This window comes from Convolutriloba macropyga, chromosome 3 (assembly GCF_964194025.1).
Source record: "Convolutriloba macropyga chromosome 3, txConMacr16.3, whole genome shotgun sequence".
Classification (NCBI taxonomy): domain Eukaryota; kingdom Metazoa; phylum Xenacoelomorpha; order Acoela; family Convolutidae; genus Convolutriloba; species Convolutriloba macropyga.
In genome coordinates, this window is record NC_134470.1 from 81,593,900 (window position 1) to 81,615,183 (window position 21,284).

At 35.9% G+C, this 21,284-nt stretch overlaps 1 protein-coding gene across 1 annotated transcript in view; it reads right to left on the reverse strand.

Annotated features, from left to right (window-relative positions):
* LOC142336518 (oxysterol-binding protein-related protein 9-like) overlaps positions 1 to 21,284 on the reverse strand; it is a 70,680-nt gene that overhangs the window by 26,963 nt on the left and 22,433 nt on the right. Inside the window, exon 10 of the mRNA XM_075385420.1 lies at positions 8,626 to 8,911. Within this exon, the coding sequence (XP_075241535.1) occupies positions 8,626 to 8,911 (286 nt within the window). The remainder of the gene's footprint in view (positions 1 to 8,625; positions 8,912 to 21,284) is intronic.

Below are 21,284 nucleotides of genomic sequence, written 5' to 3' on the forward strand. Positions count from 1 at the left end.
GTAAGACCAAGATAACACACCAAGACAATATGAATTGATGATTAACAACTTTAAGCAGAGTTATAGATGTAGTTGATGACACCCCTTCAACCACGTGGTTGAGTTAAAAGTGACAGTGTTCTCCTTTTAATCAGAGCCCGTGTAGAATCCCGCATAAGATATTTAATAGTTTTTTGAGAGTTATCGTTGAAACTAGTCAAAGACGTTGAAACACGATTTAATCCTTTAAATTACTCTAAACGTAGCGTGTCCTAGAAAAAATATAAACAGAAAGAGAAATGATTTGGATCAATTGATCGACACCCCTGAAAACTATGAAAATTAAAGAGCATACCCGGCAGATTGCCGGAAGTCAGCCGCCATTGATTCCCATAACCCCGATTACTGAAAGAACAGAAAAAAGTAAAAAAAAAAAAACTGATTGATGTAAAAACTTATAGTAAGAACTATTTTGATTGTTGTTAGACATACTCTTGTTACTTAATGAGAGCATACAAGGGCTAGTATCAATACCTGTAAGCAATAGAGATGGTAACTGTAACTACGAAACTTCAAGTAGCGGGCATCTAAAATTGGGCTTTATGGGTTTATCCCATTTCTAGTTTTGATTTCATTTTTATGACTCCTTTCATTTTAGATCACTTTGCTGAGCAACTGCAATTAAAAAGCACTTTGAGAAAAATGGGAGTTAATATACCCAAAAACCAACGAACAATTCTTGAAAGAAGTTTATTGGACTAAAAAGATAGAAAAAAAATCTAAACAAGAAAAACACTTAAATTATACATTGAAAAAATGGAAGATTCTGAATTTCGAAATATTTAAATAATCCAAACACATTTTGAGCTCTGGAATCTGTCCAGTAACTCATCTGCAAGGCATAAAAAGATTCATTGCCCGTAAAGATGGATGAAAATAGAAAATGACAAAAAATTTCAAAAAAAAAATCGAAAACAATGGCAAATTTTAATGAAAAGTTGATTAAATTTGAGATAATAATGTCGTCAAAACCATTTCCTTTGATCCAGAGGCTATCCAGTAACCCAATTTCATGCGAAAAAACTTTCATTGGCTGATGTAGCTCAATAACTAGGAACATGAAAAATCAGAATTTGAAAAAATTTTCTCAAATTGCCAAAAAAAATTCGTGTATGAAAATAATGAAAATCATTCCAGTGCACTAAGAAACTCCAAAGTAAAACACAATCAAAACTTAGAGAGGCTATCTGGCCGCTGAGAAAAAAACTGAGCAAAAAACATAATTTCAAAAAATTTGTTGCAATTTATATGAAAGAAATTGCTAAAATTCGTAAAATTAAAATGTTGAAAACAATTCCATTGCGAGTAAAAACTATGCAGTGACCTTTTATCAGACCCTACCGCAAGTTCTATTGAGGAAAGAAAAAACTCGAAAACTGACAAAAAATTTAGAAATACTTTGCCAAATTTTATCAAAAAATTTTAAAAAAATATGTCACATTAAAATGTTGAAAACCGTTCCGCATCCACTAGTAACTATGCAATAAATTATTATCAAACCTTGGTGGAGGTTTTATGGATCCGACTCTCAAAAACACAAACAATTTTCACAAAATTTTCGAAGGATGATTTTTTATTTATGTTTGCAAAACCAAAACATAACTCACAAAACGGACAAACGTCAATTCAAACTGGTGATTCAAAATGCACCAGTTTGAATCATATAAAACAAAAAACGTGATCAAAGTTAAAGCAAATTGAAAAAAACGAACCACCTAATGTCGGAAGAATTGCTCTCGAACAATAGGCGGGTGGAAAAACATTTGACCACGCCGGGATTCGAACTATTGACCTCCCGATCCCCAACCAGAAGCACTGTTCACTCGGCTATCAGGCTCTTCTTGTTGTTATGCTGCAACCGATTTTATGTTAGCAAAAAGCTTTACTTCGGCAAGAGAGCAATAGAGATCACTCAAAAGTGAAGAACGAAAGCGTGAAAAAGTCACTTGAGAAGTCAAAGAATGTTCTAGAAAAGAGCAAAAACGGTCTAGCGTCATATTCGCATAAAAAAGACAATACCTTTAAAATAATTGCTATGAACTTCGTTCAGGGGCAATTAAAAACATAGCTGAACAAGTCAAACAATAAAAAGAATTTTCATTGACTAAACAAAATACTGCGACAATGAATGGACTAAGAATGGATTGTAAAAACAATTTAGAAAGAAAATCGAATCGTAAAAACCGAAAAGCTCGAATTTTTGTTAATGACACCTTTTTTCTCGCTCGACTTTAAATTTAAAACGAAAAAAATTTACCCTCAAAACCACTCACTTTTTCACTCCATTTCCTGTTTCGGCTTGACCAACACTATCTCTTCAAATTGGCGTCAAAATCAAGATAATGTGTGCAAAAGATCTTAAAAACAGACAGCACCCCAATACAATTCAAAATCTTTGAATTATTAAAAATTGAGAGAGCCTTAATAATAGCCATGGAGAGGCTGACGGCGGCTATTGAAAATATTTCTGCAAAGACAAACATTGCACCAAAATTAACAATGAATGAGGTAAGCCATGAGTCTACCGTAAAATCGTAACTTATGTAAACGAAAAACTATCAAAAGGTAAAGCGAATTACATAAAAGAAGAGCGTAATAAAAAGCCGTTGCGAGGCTTATGGCGGCTATGAAAAATATTTTGGTTAAATTTTAATTTTCCGAAAAGTGTTGTTTTTATCCCCTTAATCAACAATTAATAGCTACTAAAAGCAACAAAGAAACAGCAAAACTAATTCCAAATAAGGAGAAAAATGGAAAAATAACTACATTTTTCAACACTATGTTAAAATCTTTGTTGTTAATGACTTAAAAACGTTAGCTGGCAATCAAACCTCCCCAAACGCAAAAAGTAACCTCTAATTAACTAGAAATTGTCTTTCTGCAAAAAACAAATAAACTGCAAAATAAAACTCTGATAAATTAAAAGAATAATTAAAGAAATTGACGCACGTGGCCAAAACATCTCGCCCTGGACCACAAAAACAAAATGCACTGTTTTCAAAATTGAATTAAAATTCAAACTAAAAAAAAACTTCACGTCTGAAAACTGATCGTTTTCGTTCTACTTACTACTTTATCGTAACCCAAATCACGATATCAATTTGACTCAGGGACATTAAAAAAACATAACCAACTAACGACGGGCGAATCGTTCTCAAACGACCGGCGAGCGGTTGGCTTCGTCAGTAGCTAGCCACGGTTCAGTGAGGTTAGCTCTAGCTTGATTCGACTATGCAACTTTTATTTTTCATGTTAGTAAATAAATCAAATAAATGATATTTTAAAAAATTTAAAAATTTTAAAAGCTTCCAGATTTTGCAGTGAAAATGTTCAAAACTATTTTTTGTCTCTGGAGATATGTCAAGTAACCTATCTGCACGATTTAAAAAGCTTCGTTGGCCAGTAATGATCGTTAAACTAGGAAAAGGACAATAAGTCAAAAATTTTGAAAACAATCGCAAACTCTAAAATGTTGCTGAAATTCAAGATATTAAAATCTTCAACACTAATTTATTGTCTCAGAGACTATCCATCATCCCTATTTCAAGCTTTAAATAGTTTCACTGGCTCAAAGAACCATAAAACATGAACATGATAATTATTTCCTGAAATTTTGAAAAATTAAAAGTTATAAAAAAAACACTAAAGCTGAAGTCATTAAAATATTGATACCCATTCCATTAGTTCTAGAAACTATGCGACAGCTTATTATCAAGCCTTGGAGAAGATCCCTAGGACCCCGATGCCAGAAAATTAACAAAAATTCGAAAAGATTCAAAAAACTTTGAATCACAAACATTTTCTGAAAAAGGCTGATATTTAAATTTTGAAAAACATCCCCTTACATCTAGACGCTATGAAGTGACCTATAACGAAAACCCAGAGGAGGTTGCTTGGCTCTTAAGGCGTGGGAAACCTAAGAAATGACAAAATTTTTAAAAAAAACTTTAAAAAAACTATGTTTTCTCAAAAAATTGCTTATATTCGTGATGCTAAAATGCTGAAAACTATTCATTGCCGATAAAAAATCGTCATTACTTTATTAGCCTCAAGAAAGTTCTGCTCCCTGGGTAGCCAATTTTGAATAATGACACTAAATGTCAAAAACACTGAAAAAAATTGCAAGTTGCATAAAAAACTGCTGAAAATTGTGAAAATAAAAGTTGAAAACCAATCCATGACCAAAAAACATTTTCCAGTAGTTTATTATCAAATCCTAACGGATATTTTATGTTAGGCTGAAAAACCTGAATAATGACAATTTAGCAAAAATAGCAACTTTTGTAAAAAAAAAAAATGCTAAAATTCTTGGTGTTGAAATGTTGAAAGGCATTCCATTACAAATAGAAACAATACAGTAACCTATTGTCAAACCCTAGAGGAAGTTCCTCGGCCCTTGAGGCTGGAGAAACCTAAAAACTGGCAAACATTTTCAAAAAAAAAACTTAAAAAATTCAAGTTATTTAAAAAAAAAATGGTAAAATTCGTGATGTTAAAGTGTTGAAAACTATCCCATGACCGGTAAAAAATTTTCGTCAACCTATTATCAAACATTAGAGGAGGCTATGTGGCTCTTGAGGCTGAATAAACCTAAAAGATGACAAAAAATTTCAAAAAAACTTAAAAAAATTGCAAGTTGCATAAAAAACTGCTGAAAATTGTGAAAATAAAAGTTGAAAACCAATCCATGACCAAAAAACATTTTCCAGTAGCTTATTATCAAACCCTAACAGATATTTTATGTTAGGCTGAAAAACCTGAATAATGACAATTCAGCAAAAATTGCAACATTTGTAAAAAATCCTAAAATTCTTGGTGTTGAAATGTTGAAAAGTATTCCATTACAAATAGAAACTATACAGTAACCTATTGTCAAACCCTAGAGGAAGTTCCTCGGCCCTTGAGGCTGGAGAAACCTAAAAACTGGCAAAAATTGTCAAAAAAAACTTAAAAAATTCAAGTTTTATCAAAAAAAAATTGCTAAAATTTGTCATATTCAAAAATTGAAAACTAATCCACGGCAAATAAAACTTTTTCAGTAACTTATTATCAAACCCTTAAGCACATTTTCTGGCCCCTGCGTCTGGAAATGCTAAATTTTGTGTAAAGTTGAAAACATTCCACTGCCACCTAGAACCTAAAAAACTCAAAAAATGACAAAGTTTTCAAAAAACTTGAAAAATAATGAAAATTAGTATAAAATTGCGGGTTTTTAGCGATCGGTTTTTCGTCAGTAGCCACCGGGGATGGGGGCGTGCACTGTGGGGCTGATGGGGAGGGAGGGGGTGGGCAAAGTGGAGTGGAGGCAACAACGTGGTGGGGGGTGGGGGCAATAGTGGGGGGTCCACAGTGGTGGTGTCTTCAACGTCTAAGAAACGCCCTTCACACCATTAGTTTAATTCTCCAAAACAGTTTGAGCTGAATCAGAGCTAAAAGGCTCCAAGAGCATTTAATGCCCGCTGGGCCCTATCCGCTAATCCCGTTTTTGAGGACGAAAAGTCAAAAACATCAGACAAAAATCGGTCCAGCGAAAAATCGCATAAAAAAAGACCGACAATTAGTAATATAAATGCTACAACCTTCGTTTGAGAGCAATTAAAAAGACAAATGTTCCAAGATCTTGAAAAAATATAGCCAGAAGACTCTGGAATCAACTCGAACAAAAACTTGACTGGATTCCCAGGCAGGTAATCAAAAACCGCAAAGGAACTATCTATCTATTTCATTATACTAAACAAATTTAAATAAAAAAATAAGCACAAACCTGATATTTTCCTGTTGCAACTCCAAAAAATCTATACTCAACAGGTTTGTTATTATTTTTTGTTAGACCACTGACTTACACATGGTATACAAAACAACATACATAAAAGATGGTGACAGGGAAAAGGCAAGAACCATTTATTCAAAATCGCTCATTTTTGATCAATATGAGAAGCGACGTCCCATAATTTTTCTACACAGCCCTTGAGATACTATTCTGTTCAATATATGAGCAACAAAATTACATTGAAAAACGAAAGAAAACAAAACATAACCGACTAACGTCGGGCGAATTGCTCTAAAACGACAGGCCACGGACTGCTTCGTGCGAGGGTGTCGTTGGCTGCACGGGGCCCTTTCGGATTGAACCATGTGCAGGGGTGGGGATTGGGGGTGGGATGCAGTGAGGGGAGGGCTGAAGTGGGTGGGGGAGGGTTTGTGGGGGGTGAGGGGTGGGTGGGGGTCAATCTCAAAGATCCGTCCATCACACCATAAGTATAAGTCTCCACAACAGTTTCTGTGAATCGCATACATGGCAATTAGTGAGCTGAAAAGCTCTAAAGAACTTAATGCACCGGGCGCTACCTGTTTATCCCGTTTTAAAGGAGAGAGTCAAATGGTCAGACGAAAAACCTATCAGGCAAAAAACCGCAATAAAAAAAGATCAACAGGACTAATATAATTGCTACAAACTTCGTTTGAGAGCAATTAATTAAGCATAAAAAATTCTGTTAAAATTATAGATTTGATTTGTTTGTGTCAGTGAAAACTGGCTCAACTAACATAAAAGTTTCTTCTTCTAATAACAACACCCATGGAAATTCTTAATGAAGTTTATCGAGAGAAATGTTTAAAAACAAACCGACTTATGTCTCGGAGGAATTGATCTTGAACAACAGGCGGGGCAATTTAAAGCAGGGGCTGTAGCCTAGATCAATTTTTTGTTGTGTGCAAAAACAGTTGCCTACTCCGGGATTCGAACCAGGGACCTCTCGATCCCTCACCCCTCACCAGAAGTACTGTCCACTCGGCTATCAGGCCCCATTTGTTACTATACTGCAACCAATTTTATAATGGCAACAAGCTTTACTTCGGCGTGAGAGCAATAGAGATCACTGAAAAATGAAGAACGAAAGCGTGAAAAAGTCACTTGAGAAGTCAAAGATTGTTCTAGAAGAAAAGCGCAAAAACAGTTAAGCGCAAAATTCTCATTAAAAAAACACCAACACGTTTACAATAATTGCTATGGACTTCGTTCAAGAGCAATTGAACATAAAACGACTAACGTCGGATAATCTGCTCTCGCACGACAGACGTGGGCAGTTTAACTTAGTGGGGTTTAGCTTAGAAATGTTCTATGGAAGCAAAAAAAAACTCCAGGTTCGCAGTTTGACAGCCTAACCACTCACCTACAAAGGCTTTGCTTTCCTTTCGCTCACAGTCCGTGTAAGCAACAAACCTTATTTCAGAACGAGAGCAACTTAGATTACTAAAAAAAATGAAAAAGAGTGAAACATACCCGGCAGATTGCCGGAAAATAGCCGCCGTTGATTCCAATAAGCATGATTGGGATTGAACGAATAGAATATATTGAAAAAAAAAAAAGATTTTTGTACAAAAATATTTTTAAGTCCGATTTATTTTGATGGCATTTCGTAGTTGAACATACTTCTGTTTCTTAGAGAGAGGCTACAGGGGCTACTATCAACACCAATAAGCAATAGAGGTGGTAACTAAGACTTATAGGAACGACGTTCAAATAGCGGGCATCTAAAATTGGGCTTTATGGGTTTATCCCGTTTCTATTTCTGACTTCAATTTTTTATACCGACTCTGTTCATTTTGAATTGCTTTGCTTAGCAACTGATGTTCAAATTCACTTTTAGCAGAATGAGAGAAGAGAGAAACTAGCCTAGAGAAGTCAAAAAGATTTCACGCAAAATGTCGAAAAAGCGGCAAAATGGTAAAGCGAAAAAAAGTTTGACGAAGTAAAAAAACATAGCAGGACAAGTCCTGACGCACAATTCAAAGAATTTTCATTGACTTAACAAACAACTAGACCTAGAAAGGACAATGAGTGAATTGGGAAAACCATTTCTAAAAAAATCAGATGAAAAAACAAAAAAAAAAACAGAAAATCAATGTCAAAATGCTGCTATGGAGAACAAAAAACCACTAGTGAGATATGTAATTTTGATTCTAACAAAAAACTAGGTCCAGAATGAGCTGTGAATGGATTGAGAAAACTATTTAGAAAAAAATCCGACCCAAAAAATTGAAAAAACAGTAAAAATCAGAGTGAAATTGCCGCATGTGAACAAAAAACCACTACCGAGAAACCGAATTTTTGTTCAAACACCGTTTTCTCACTCTACTTTAAAATAAGAGCTAAAAAATTTCACGCCGCAAAACCACTCGCTTTTTCGCTCCATTTCCTGTTTCGGCGTGACCAAAATCACCACTCCAATTTGACTTCAAAAATCATGAAAATGTGTGAACAGATCTTAAAAAAAAAAAGACAGCGCCCCAATACAATTCAAATTCTTTGAATTTTAAAAAAAAATACGAGCGCAATAATAGCCGGCTGAGAAGATGAGGGCGGCTATTAATAAAAAGTCAAGTAAAAAATATTCCAGAAAAGCGTCAAGCAAAAATGTTGCATAAAAAGACACTCACGTTTAGAATAATTGCTTCAAACTTTGTTCGAGAGCACTTAAAAAACATGAAGAGGAAAAATAGGCAGAAAACTTGATGCGCAAATAGTGAAACTTAAGAACAGTACTCGAATAACTGTTTGCAACTTAAGAAACAGAAATTACTCACCCGTTCAAAATCCTTGAGGTTAATTGTAGTGCCATTTTGTCCGTGGTCACCTGCGTCACCACTACTCCTTTTCGTCTCAATTATGCATCCTTCCGAAACTGCCATTCTTTCAGTCCTCAAGGTCTCATCTCCATTACCAGACAAATTTTTCTGATTCGATTTTGGTGACGTAAGAGAAGTTCTACTGTTGTCAATAGCACTGGCAGATTGGCTTTCGATCACTTCAAATGTTTCCTCATCTTCGTTCACGTCGTCCTCACTTGAGAGAATTTCATCTGGGAAACCCCTGAACAGGAAGCATAATAATCCAGATAAAGGGAGTCAGTCGCATACACTTGAACGCTTTTCAATAACAGTCCGCTTTTAATAGCGTGGGTAAAATATGCATTCAAATTTATAAATAATTGCAATTAATTTTTCATATAAAAGAAAGAGCGGTTAGTAGGTCAAGAACAATTTAGACCCTTTTCTGATGACGTATAAGAAAGAAAAACTTTAGCAGAGGTAAGTAGGCAGTAATCAATGGGTGCAAAAAAACAATTCGCACCTTTTTCTGCAATGGACGAAAGAAAGCACTAAAGCAAAGCAGCCGGTACGTTGGCACAAAAAGTTAGAGTAAAATTAAGTTGCACGATCAAGAATTATTTTATTAATCGAAAGTACCAATATTTAATAGTATGTTATGGTCAACATATATTGTTATGACCAATTTATAAACCCTAATTCTAAAGAATAGAATTTATGACTAGAACTTTAGCCGTCCAAAATACAACTGAAACTGACTCCAATGAGTGAAAAGCGCCTGGAACAATTTCCACTCATAGCATTGTATATGCTATCAACAGCCGTCAAACTGCGCATTTGAGCGCCTCTTATGGACCATTCAAATCTCAACAAACGTATAGAGGCCTAAATGTAAAGTTATACTTAAACGGGTACATTTCATATATTTGGTAACCATTTAGACAAGCCAATTCAGTAGTATACATTCATACATACACATACAACGTATGCACACACGTGTCAACAAAGTTTATCACAGAAAGGTTCACCAAATGTGAATCCTCTTCAACTTTTGGAACAGTTCATAAAACTGACCAAATGCTTACATAATTCAAACTTTCAGAGTAATGCCATCGACACAGTATAGTAACTTGTACTATCATTGTTCCAACATTCCACAAATCTAATTGGGGGTTAGGTACTTTACGCGAGAATAGCTTTTTGTTAAGTCAATTCTGGCCCATGGGTATATCTTCCGGAGAGATAAAAAAGGACACCATTGGAAACCTCTGGGAACTGAATCAATCATTGCATAAAATTTACATTTAACAAAAAAACGAGGCTGAAAGTTTTCAAAATTTTCTACTCTTCTTGCGCTTGTTCCAATTTTGTTCCAATTTGGCCCGCAAGTCTTTTTGTTCATTTGCTAGAAAAAAGATTGCGAATTTGGCTTTAATAAAAAAAATGTCCGAACCTCGATTTGTAGTCCCACAGCTACAAACTTCGATCAATTTTTTTTTTAAAAAAAATGAGAACAATAAAAAATGCGAGAACGTTAGGGAGCACAATTTTGTTCGCGTACGTTTTCTCAAGCAGTGATTTTTTGGGTTAAGCTAACATACTGAAAAAAATAGTTGTTTTCCGTGTAAGTTTTTCGGTAATAAATTATTGGCCTTTGAAGCCTCAGGAGTACAAATGAAGTCTATAAAAATTATATAAACATTCTGGTAACGTTTCGAAGGCCGATATTTTAAACATAACTGACTAACGTCGGGCGAATTGCTCTCAAACGACCGGCGAGCGGTTGGCTTCGTCAACAGCTAGCCACGGTTTAGCGACCTCAGGGCGCTACCTCTTTATCCCGTTTCTGAATACGAAAGTCAAATGAGTCAGACAAAAAATCGGCCAGGCGAAAAATTGCGTAAGACTAACAGGATTAATATATTTGCTACAAATTGCTTTTGAGATCAATTAACAAGGGTTTCCTAAAAGTGCCTGTTTGATCATTTATGATAAAAAAACATTTCAACTATAACTCATTGATAATGAGGATCAGAGATGGTGACATTACGCCACATAACAGCAGCTGAAGTGCAGAATCAACAAAAAGAGAGAGAGGGAGAGAGAGAAAGAGAGAGATAAAACGTGAACGAGAAAGAGAAGGAAAGGAACCCTAACCGAAAGAGAGAGCAGGAGACAGGAATATCTTCCATGATTGGATTAGACACTGCAACATCTAGTTTTCTAACCTTGTTAATAAATAGATCATATAGAAAAAAACTGAAGCAAATTAAAAAGAAAAGTTTTCAACTTCGCAATAACAAAAACAAAACCATTTTTTGTCTCGAAAGTTCTGTCAAGTAACCCATGTCCGAGACTTGAAAAGTTTCGTTGGCCAGTAATGGTCGTTAAACTCAAAGAAAAAAATATTGAAAAAACTTGAAAAAAGAAAAAAAATTTGCAAATTTTAACAAAATCTTGCCAAAATTTAAGACATTAATATCTTAAGAACCAATTCATTGTCTCAAGAGAGTATCCAGTATCCCTGTTTCAAGCCTGAAATAGTTTCACTGGCTCAAAGATCCATACGCTTGGAACAAAAAATTTGAAAAGTTTAAATTTTATTCAAATATTACTACAACTGGAGTCATGAAAAATGTTGATTAGAATCACATTAACTCTAGAAAATATGCAGCAGCTTATTATCACGCCTTGGAGGAGGTCGCAGGGCCTGTTGCCGCAAAACAAATCAAAAACATGAAAAAATTGCAAACATTTTTTAAAAATTGCTTAAATTCGAGATATTGAAATCTTGAAAAACATTCCATTACATCTATAAACTATGCAGTAACATATTGTCAAACTCTAGAGGAAATTCTGCGGTTCTTGAGGCTAGAGAACCTAAAAATGACAATTTTTCAAAAACTTTAATAGAAATGCAAGTTTTATAAAAAAAAAATGCTAAAACTTGTGATATATTCAAAATTGAAAATTAATCAACGGCCAAAGGAAGTTTTCCAGTAACTTATTCTCAAACCCTAACGGAGGCTTTTCTGACCCTTGAGTATCAAAAAAAATCTGAATAATGACAATGTTAAAAAATTGGAAAAAAATGGCAAAAAATATCCAAAATATGCTAAAATTCGTGATGTTAAAATCTTGCAGGACGTTCTATTTAATCAAGAATTCTTCAATAACCTATTCTCAAACCCTGGAGCAGGTTCCTTGGCTCTTAAGGCTGAAAAATCTAAAAACGACAAAAAAAATTGAAAAAAAAACTTGGAAAAAGCAAGTTTTATTAAAAAAATTGCTAAAATTTGTGACATTAAAAAGCTGAAAAAATATTCTATGACCATTACAAATTTGTCAGTAACTTATTATCTAAAACCATAGGATGTTTTCCGGCCCCTGGGTCTAGAAAGAACTGAATAAGGAAAAAATGTCAAAAAATAGAAAAAATTGCACGTTTTGTCAAAAAATTACTAAAACTCGTGATGTTAAAATGTTGAAACCAGTCTATTACCACTAGAATCAATGCAGTAACCTGTTGCCAAACCCTAGAGGAGGTTCCTTGACACCTAGGGCTGATAAATACAAAAAATGGCAAAAATTTTCAAAAAGCTTGAAAAAAATTGCAAAATAGTACAAATGTGCGTTTTTAGCAAGCGGTTGTTCGTCAGTAGCTAGCCACGGGAGGGGGAGGTGGGTTGCACCTGGGGCTCATTGGGGGGTAACACTGGAGTGGGGGGCAACAGCGCGGTGTGGGGCAATAGTGGGGAGGGGGTCTACAATGGGGGTGTCTTCAACCTCCAAGAACCGCCCTTCACACCATAAGTTTAAGTCTCCAAAACAGTTTGAGCTGAAACAGAGCTCAAAGGCTCTAAGAGCACTTATTGCCTGCTGGGCACTACCTGTTTATCCCGGTTTTGGGGACGAAAAGTCAAAAGCGTCAGACGAAAAATCGGCCAGGCGAAAAATTGCGTAAAAGACTAACAGGATTAATATATTTGCTACAAATTGCTTTTGAGATCAATTAACAATGGTTTCCTAAAAGTGCCTGTTTGATCTGGCCGTTTTCTGGGACGTTTTCTGGCCCCTGCGTCCGGAAAGAAGTGGATAATAAAACATAAATGTCGAAAAAATTGGAAAAATTTGCACGTTCTGCCAAAAAAAGGCTAAAATTCGTGATGTTAAAATGTTGACACCATTACACTACCCCTAGAAACTATGCAGTAACGTAATATAAAACCAATGAGGAGGTTTCTTGACACCTAGGGCTGAAAAAAACACAAAAAATGACAAAAATTTTCAAAAAAAACTTGAAAAAATTTGTGAAAATTAGAATAAAATTGGGTGTTTTTAGCAACCGATCGCTAAAAACACCCAATTTTATTCTAATTTTCAAAAATTTTTTCAAGTTTTTTTTGAAAATTTTGGTCATTTTTTGTGTTCGTCAGTAGCCACGGGAGGTGGGGTGGGGGGGGGGGGGGGTTGTACACCGGGGGTCTGATGGTGAGGGGGGCTTACAACAGTGGGGTGGGGGGCAACAGCGCCGTGGGGGGGGGGGGGGGGGGGGGGTGGCGGCAATAGGGGGGGGGGGTCAACAGTGGGGGTGTCGTCAACCTCTAAGAACCGCCCTTCACAACATAAGTATTAAGTCTCCAAAACAGTTTCAGCTGAAACAGAGCTGAAAGGCTCTAGGAGCACTTAATGCCCGCTGGGCGCTACCTGTTTATCCCGTTTTTGAGGACGAAAAGTCAAAAGCGTCAGACGAAAAATCGGTCAAGCGAAAAATCGCATAAAAAAGACCTACAGGACTAATATAATTGTTACAAACTTCGTTTGAGAGCAATTAATTACCGAATAACGTTAGAACTCTATGAAAGAAACTTTAGTCTAAAATTTTTCAATCGCAAAAAGCTCAAGACCAAAAAAACACTACTTGAAAAATTGGATCTTTTCAACAATTGCCCCACGTCCTTTGTTAACCAGTAGAGATTCCCCCTCCCCCTTCCGTGCTACACATAAACACAATATTACTCGTCCTACAGTTTAGATAGCCAAAATCAGTTTAGGACAATTGCGGACCAATGTTCACGGCCATGCCTCTCAAGCGTTGTGGGATTTAATCCGGAAGTCGCGGGTCGGTGATTGCGGCAAACGCAACGCCCGCTCACCGACCCGCCAATACGAAATTCGTTTCGCTTTGTATTCCAATACGGCTAATTAAATGGCATGGCATACTTTATTCTATTCAGTCTAGCATAGTATGCACATGCGTGGGAAGTTATTAGTCGTCTCTGATTGGTTAATAAATAGCTCACTTCAATTCTATTCAAGAATAGACCCGCCTTTTGCAAAAGGGTGGGCAATTATTAAAAATATCCTCTTTTCACTCCACTACTTGAATTTGACCAGCAGTAACACCATATTTTCCACGCGTTCTATTTGATTTATTGCGCGTAATATTGACTTCCACGCGTAATATTGATTTAAAATACTCTCCTACTGTACTCCCCTTAGAGTTATAAAAAGGACAGCGCCCAAAACAGTTCAAATTCTTTGAAATGTAAAGGAGATTCCCTAATTAATAGCAGTTTAAGATGACGGCGGATATCATTTGACGGGTAGGATCATTATGTGCGAACGCACAAGGTCAATTCCACTGTTTTACAATGTTGTAGCCACCATCATACCCTAGAAATCCGTGGCAACTGATACGAAATTAATACAATCCAAAGCAAAAATTTAATATCCGGCTAAGAGTGATGGGTATGTTAGCACGGTGTCGTGTCAAGACAATTTACCTAATTCGATTTTTCCCAATGTCATTATACCCAACCTGCCCAATTCGATTTTTACCCAATGCCAACTTGAATGTACTCTACTGGTCAAATTACCAGAACAACTATTTAGCCGACTATGTTATTAAATGGCACATGGGACTTGTTATGAAACTATCACAACCGAACGTGGGATAATCGAACGAAAATATCAAAGAGCATTGGATAAAATGACATTCGGTACAATGGAAGCTTGCGTAAAATGGCATTGGGTACAATGGAATTGGGTAAATTGTCATATAACCGTTAAATTCTACCAAAAACGACCAATTTTGAATTGTAACTTTAATTAATCGAAACATATCATAATTCTTGATAAAAACTTAATGAAACAAAAAAAATCAACGGAAGTTTAAGGCTGCATCATTTTTGACACCCGTTTTGTCAAAAATAACTGCTATTATGATACTTCAGATCAAAGAGTGTAACTTTGCTGCACAGAAAATCACAACTCTTAATTCAAATATTCAAAAGACAACTGTTAATAAAAAAAAACAGAAGAATATATAAAACATACCCGGCAGATTGCCGGAAAATAGCCGCCGTTGATTCCAATAAGCATGATTGGGATTGAACGAATAGAATATATTGAAAAAAAAAGATTTTTGTACAAAAATATCTTTTAAGTCCGATTTATTTTGATGGCATTTCGTAGTTGAACATACTTCTGTTTCTTAGAGAGAAGCTACAGGGGCTACTATCAACACCAATAAGCATTAGAGGTGGTAACTAAGACTTATAGGAACGACGTTCAAATAGCGGGCATCTAAAGTTGGGCTTTATAGGTTTATCCAGTTTCTATTTCTAATTTCAATTTTTTATACTGACTCTTCATTTTGAATTGCTTTGCTTAGCAACTGATGTTCAAATTCACTTTTAGCAGAATGAGAGAAGAGAGAAACTAGCCTAGATAAGTCAAAAAGATTTCACGCAAAATGTCGAAAAAGCGGCAAAATGGTAAAGCGAAAAAAAGTTTGACGAAGTAAAAAAACATAGCAGGACAATTCCTGACGTACAATTCATACAAAAGAATTTTCATTGACTAAACAGAAAAACTAGACCTAGAATGGGCTATGAGTGAATTGATAAAAAACCATTTTAAAAAAAAATCAGAACAAAAAAAATAAGAAATAAACAGAAAATCAATGTCAAAATGCCGCATGTGAACAAAAAAACCACTAGCGAGAATTGAAATATTAATTCAAACAAAAACCTAGGCCTAGAATGAGCTGTGAATGATCGGGAAAACCATTTAGAAAAAAAATCCGACCCAAAAAATCGAAAAAACAGCAAAAAATCAGAGTGAAATTGCCGCATGTGAACAAAAAACCACTACCGAGAAACCGACTTTTTGTTCAAACACCGTTTTCTCACTCTACTTTAAAATTAGAGCGAAAATAATTCACGCCGCAAAACCACTCGCTTTTTCGCTCCATTTCCTGTTTCGGCGTGACCAAAATCACTACTCCAATTTGACTTCAAAAATCATGAAAATGTGTGAACAGATCTTAAAAAAAAACACAGCGCCCCAATACAATTCAAATTCTTTGAATTGTAAAAAAAACGAGCGCAATAATAGCCGGCTGAGAAGATGAGGGCGGCTATTAAACAAGTAACAAACATAGCCGGCAGATTGCCAGAAAATAGCTGCAATAACTTTGTAGATCTGCCGTCTAAAAATACAGTTAAAGACAGACCAAAAATCATCTTTTCATTAAAGGATGAGACATTATATTTTGATCTGTATAAGCTATTGTTAACCATTTGTATAAACTATTGCTGCTTCCATTAGCTGCTCTTAAAAAACCTTCAATTAGAGTGACACACACTCAATTGACCTTATCTCTTTGAATTAAATTTTAAAAAGTCACTTTTGAGAGTGAGGTAAGTCACGTGTGACAAAACACTTAATCACGCAAATGAACGCAAAACTCGCTCCACTAAGAGAGAAACGACATGGCATGAACGAATGAATAAAAAGCAGATTTGAAGTGGTTGTGACGTCATACGGTCGTAAAAAACTTGATGACGAACTAAAAAACAAGAGAAGACCAATAATAGCCCCAGCTATCGCTGTGCAACTATTAAACAAAAATACCAGTTGACAGTCAAGGTTCCGAAAAGTGTCAAAAGTACGAAAAAAAATTAACTTTATAATTCAATAAATCTTTTGAATCTTTAAGAAAATTTTCTAAGCGTATAAAAGTCTTTCCTCAAAAATCTCAATTTTAAAAATTGACTGAACGTCAGAAAATCCGCGCCTCCGCTTTGTGGGTTATTGGCAAACATGTGTCCTCTTTTTGGGAAGCCTTTATTAACTCCAAATTGATGGCCAACTGTTTTGTTGCTTATGTTCAATTGACAAACCAAATTCACATGTACAGGTATCAATTTTCGTCCAATTTGGTCTCCAGTATAGAAATTTTATAACCAAATTAAAAAAACTGCACAATTTAAAAGAAATTCTATTAATCGGATCAGAACTAATGCAGCAACTGAGCAGCCACGGCTTAGTATTTTGAGGGAAATTGCAGCAATTAAGCAGTGGTGGTGGTGGCCCCTCCCTTTGGCAGGATATAAGTACTCCATACCGCAGGTATTTAGTCTAACAGACCTTCGAGGGGATATATGCAAGTTCACTTTGAATATTCATTCACCAATAGACTCCCACTTGCAAGTGCTCGCCGGGGGCCTTCGGCACGGTTGGAGGTGAGTTTTCGGGCTTCAGAGCCTCCAGTCTCTACCACGCGTTGCTTGGTTTCTTGTATATGTCCAGCCATGCACTCTAGCACAGTGATTTTGAAGATTTCTTGACAAACAAAATAGGTCTTTGAGCAGAGGGGCAACTAAATATCTCTGCTGTCAGTTTCACTTGACTCCATATCTTTAGGAACGACAACAACCTGGGCTGAGGAGAACTGTTTTGTGGTTGAGCGTTCTGATTCAGTGACATCGATCGGGGCTGCGCTACCCTCATCTACAATTGTGCACTGTGGGTGGACACTTCTCATGTGCCCTGTCCACCACCCTACAGTCTTGTAGGTCTTATTGCACCCGGTCAATAGACATTGATAGGGCGGGTTTCTTGGGGTAGTCACACTTTCCTGAACATGATCCGTAGATTGACAAGTCAGATAATGATCATTCCTCATATGACGCTGCATTTCGTTATTTGTTGCAAACAAGCGGCAGGAGTTTCTTGCCATGCACTCCATTGTGAGGTTTCTCTAGCCGACATTTGTTACTGACTTATCAACTTCATCAAATATGCCAGTTGCCTGGGTGCTTCCACCCACCCATCAACATCTCCCTCTTTCAACAGTTTCAGGTTCAACAGTTAAAGCCCTTGCCCAATCCTCGGCGTAAGTCATTCTTTGCTTGCAGTCTGATATTACTCGATGTAATTCAGTCTCTTAATGCTGATCCATAAATTTGCCCGTTGAACAGCCAGCTGGGTTCTGATGCTCTTTATCGGGACTTTTTTCTCGAGTTCAGTCACTTTTAACTCGGATTTGCTATTGAGTTTTAGGATCATTCTCCTAGCTTTATTGAGCACAGCACTGAGTTTGTATGTTAGTATGTCTACTTTTCGTATGATTAAAGTTTCTAAGCCGTAGAGAATCACAGGTTTGATGAACATTTCTATAATCAACTTTTGTGTTCATCTTCAGTACACCACTTGTCAGTGCCGGTCTAAGCTTATACAGAGCTACTTTGCTTTGACACAGTTTGCTGACACTGCTCTGGAGGGATCTGAGTCTGTAGTGATCACGCTGCCAAGATATTAAAGTGTGTGCTACTTTAATTTGACTTTCGTTCTTTATGTCCTCGTGATCTTTGAGATTAATCCAGGACTTTGCCGCTTCGCTAGACAGAAGTCTACCCAGGATGGCCCACGCGGAGGTTACGGCGACAGTAGAGACCCTTCCGGCAATCTATTCTATCCCAATTGAAGTGTGTGCTACTTGCATTAAGCGGCAAAGTCCTCGATTGATCTCACAAATCACGAGGACTTAAAGGACGAAAGTCAAAATGCAATTAAGCAGTAAAATGGTTTACACCATTACAACAAAATTACACTCAAATGCCGAGGTGGTTTATAAATCTGATTAAAATAATTTGTTAGTTTAACCACTTAAGTTAATCACGGCATGATTAACTCACCTTATTTGCAAATGATACAAACATATCACGTATCACATCAAAGCAGTTAGTTCACTTATACCATTCAAGCTCAGCTAAAAATCGAGTACCAAGGTTGTCATAATTGAATTTTTAAAAATTCCAAAAACTTCACATAACCATGATCTGTTTCAGTTCCAAGGAAAAAAATACACCTCAATTAAATTTGCTGCCCCTTAGCATCCTGCCTTAACAATACCTCTTTCGCAATCTTGCCAAAAATTTACTTTTGGTGCTGGCCTTAAAAATATATAAATTAATTCACATTTCGAAAAATACGCATTAAAAAAGCTCCCAATTGTTGACAACCTGGCTTCAAATCCCTCCACCTGATGTAATTTTGCGTCGACAAATTCATGCTTCATGTGCTCGATGATATCATGTAAAATTAATTTGAAAGTGAAAGTGATTCTCAACAAATGCGTTAGCTTTGAGTATTTACTCGACTTACTCCTTTAAATTCATTAGGGGTAGATTAAAGAACGGATTAAAGAACTTAAAGATCAAACTGAAATCTAAGAATAGCTGGTAATGCTGCTGTCTGACTCAATTCAATATCGTATTTCACACAATCGCACAATCAGACACATACTTTTGTTCTGTAAACTTAAACCTCCCCAAAACCCAAATCCCACAATAGACTATATAGACCAGTGATCATTTTAGTTTCACTCAGATCTCCAACAATAGTCACATAAATGAGCAATGAAAAAGGCAAAGCACCTTAAATGACTTCCAGCATATTAAATGGATTAGAAGAGCAAACGATCTCAGCTTTAAGGTTGACGCATACAGCGAAACATCAACCAAAGAACGCGGAAAAGCTAATCAAGGGTTTTAAGTGACAAAAACGAAACATAACCGACTAAGACTGAGCCAACTACTCTCAAACAACAAGAATGTTAAGATCTTTTCCGTTTGTGCCCCCCAGTACGTTATGCGCCCCCCAGTTACAGAGCACGTGCCATTATATAGTGCCATTACATATTGCACCCACTAAGCGGGGGGGGGGGGGGGCTCAAACGGAAAAGATCCGAATGTTGATATTGCCCACAATCAGCTAAGAAAGTCCATAGCCACACAAGGGGAGGTGATAATTACTTAAACAATTAGGCAAATGTCAATCAAAAATGCTGAAAATGTGAGCAAAAGTCCCTTAACATAATGAATTGAAAGCAATATTGATTCAACATAGACTCCAGAGCAACCCGGGTCAACGATCACACAACTTTCTTTGATTTCGTACTAGGTCATATATGATTCTTAGTAATCATACTAGGTCATATATGATTTGTATGATTTCTTGGTAGTCATAAAAGGACCATATATGATTTCCTAGAAATCATACAAGGATCATACAAAAAAGTTCAAAGACTAAAAACTGTATAATTTTGATTTTCCATTGAAGTTGAAAAAATTTCTTGGATTTCATACAAGGTCATATATGACACATAATACAATGACTGGTGCCATAAATTCTCGTATAATGTAGTCAGAGGACTTATTAAATTAGTATATCGCATTTGCAATCCACATTTGATTTTTTGTGTGCGCTAAAAGAAAAACTTCGTGGTTTAAATGTATTCACAAAACGAAAATGACGTGATATGCATTTTATTTCTTGATTTATTTACTTTATAAATGAGCATTTATATGTATAAACTGGCTTCAGAGTATGTCAAAAATTTTGTTATTTGTTTGGACTTACTCTTTTATTTTGTGCCCAACTTGCAATTGATGTTGTACGTTAGGGTCTTTTGGCGGATCACAATGTGATTCCGGGGTATCATATATGTGATGCCCTACCGAATATAAACAAGAAAACATAAATGGTTAAAGATTTTCAAAAAATAGATGTATGATTCTTGGTATTTGTACTAGGATCATATATGATTTCTTGGTAGTCATACAAAGATCATATATGATTTCTTTGGTCTCATACAAGGATCGTACTAAGAAATCAAGTATGGACAGTATGAACGCATATATGATCCTTGTATGAAATCAAAGAAACTTCAACCCGGGAAACAATTACAAATTTTAACAAAATCTTACTAAAATTCAAGATATTATTATCTTAAGAACCATTTAATTGTCTTAAGAGACTATACAGTATCCCTGACTGAAGCCTGAAATAGTTTTAGTTGCTCATAAAGATCCAGACACTTGGAACATGATAAAAATTTGAAAAATTAAAATTTTAACTAAAAATTACTTTAACTGGAGTCATAAAAAATATTCAGCACCATTCCATTAACTCTAAAAACTATGCATTAGCTGATTATCAATCCTTGCAGGAGGTCCAGGGCCCATGATGTCGGAACAAAATCACAAACATGAAAAAAATGCTAATATTAAAAAATTGCTGAAATTCCTGATATAAAAATCTTGAAGAACATTCCATTACATCTATAAACTATACAGTAACAAATTATCAAACCCCAGAGGAGAGGAAGTTCGGTGGCTCTTGAGGCTAGAGAAACCTAAAACAAGGCAAAAACTTTTAAAAAAACTTGGATTACTTGATTGGGAAAACCGTTTAGAAAAAAAATTTCGGCAATAAAACTAAAACAAAGCCGGCAGGTTGCAAACAACTGAAGAAAAAGGATAGATAGAATAACCACCAGTCCT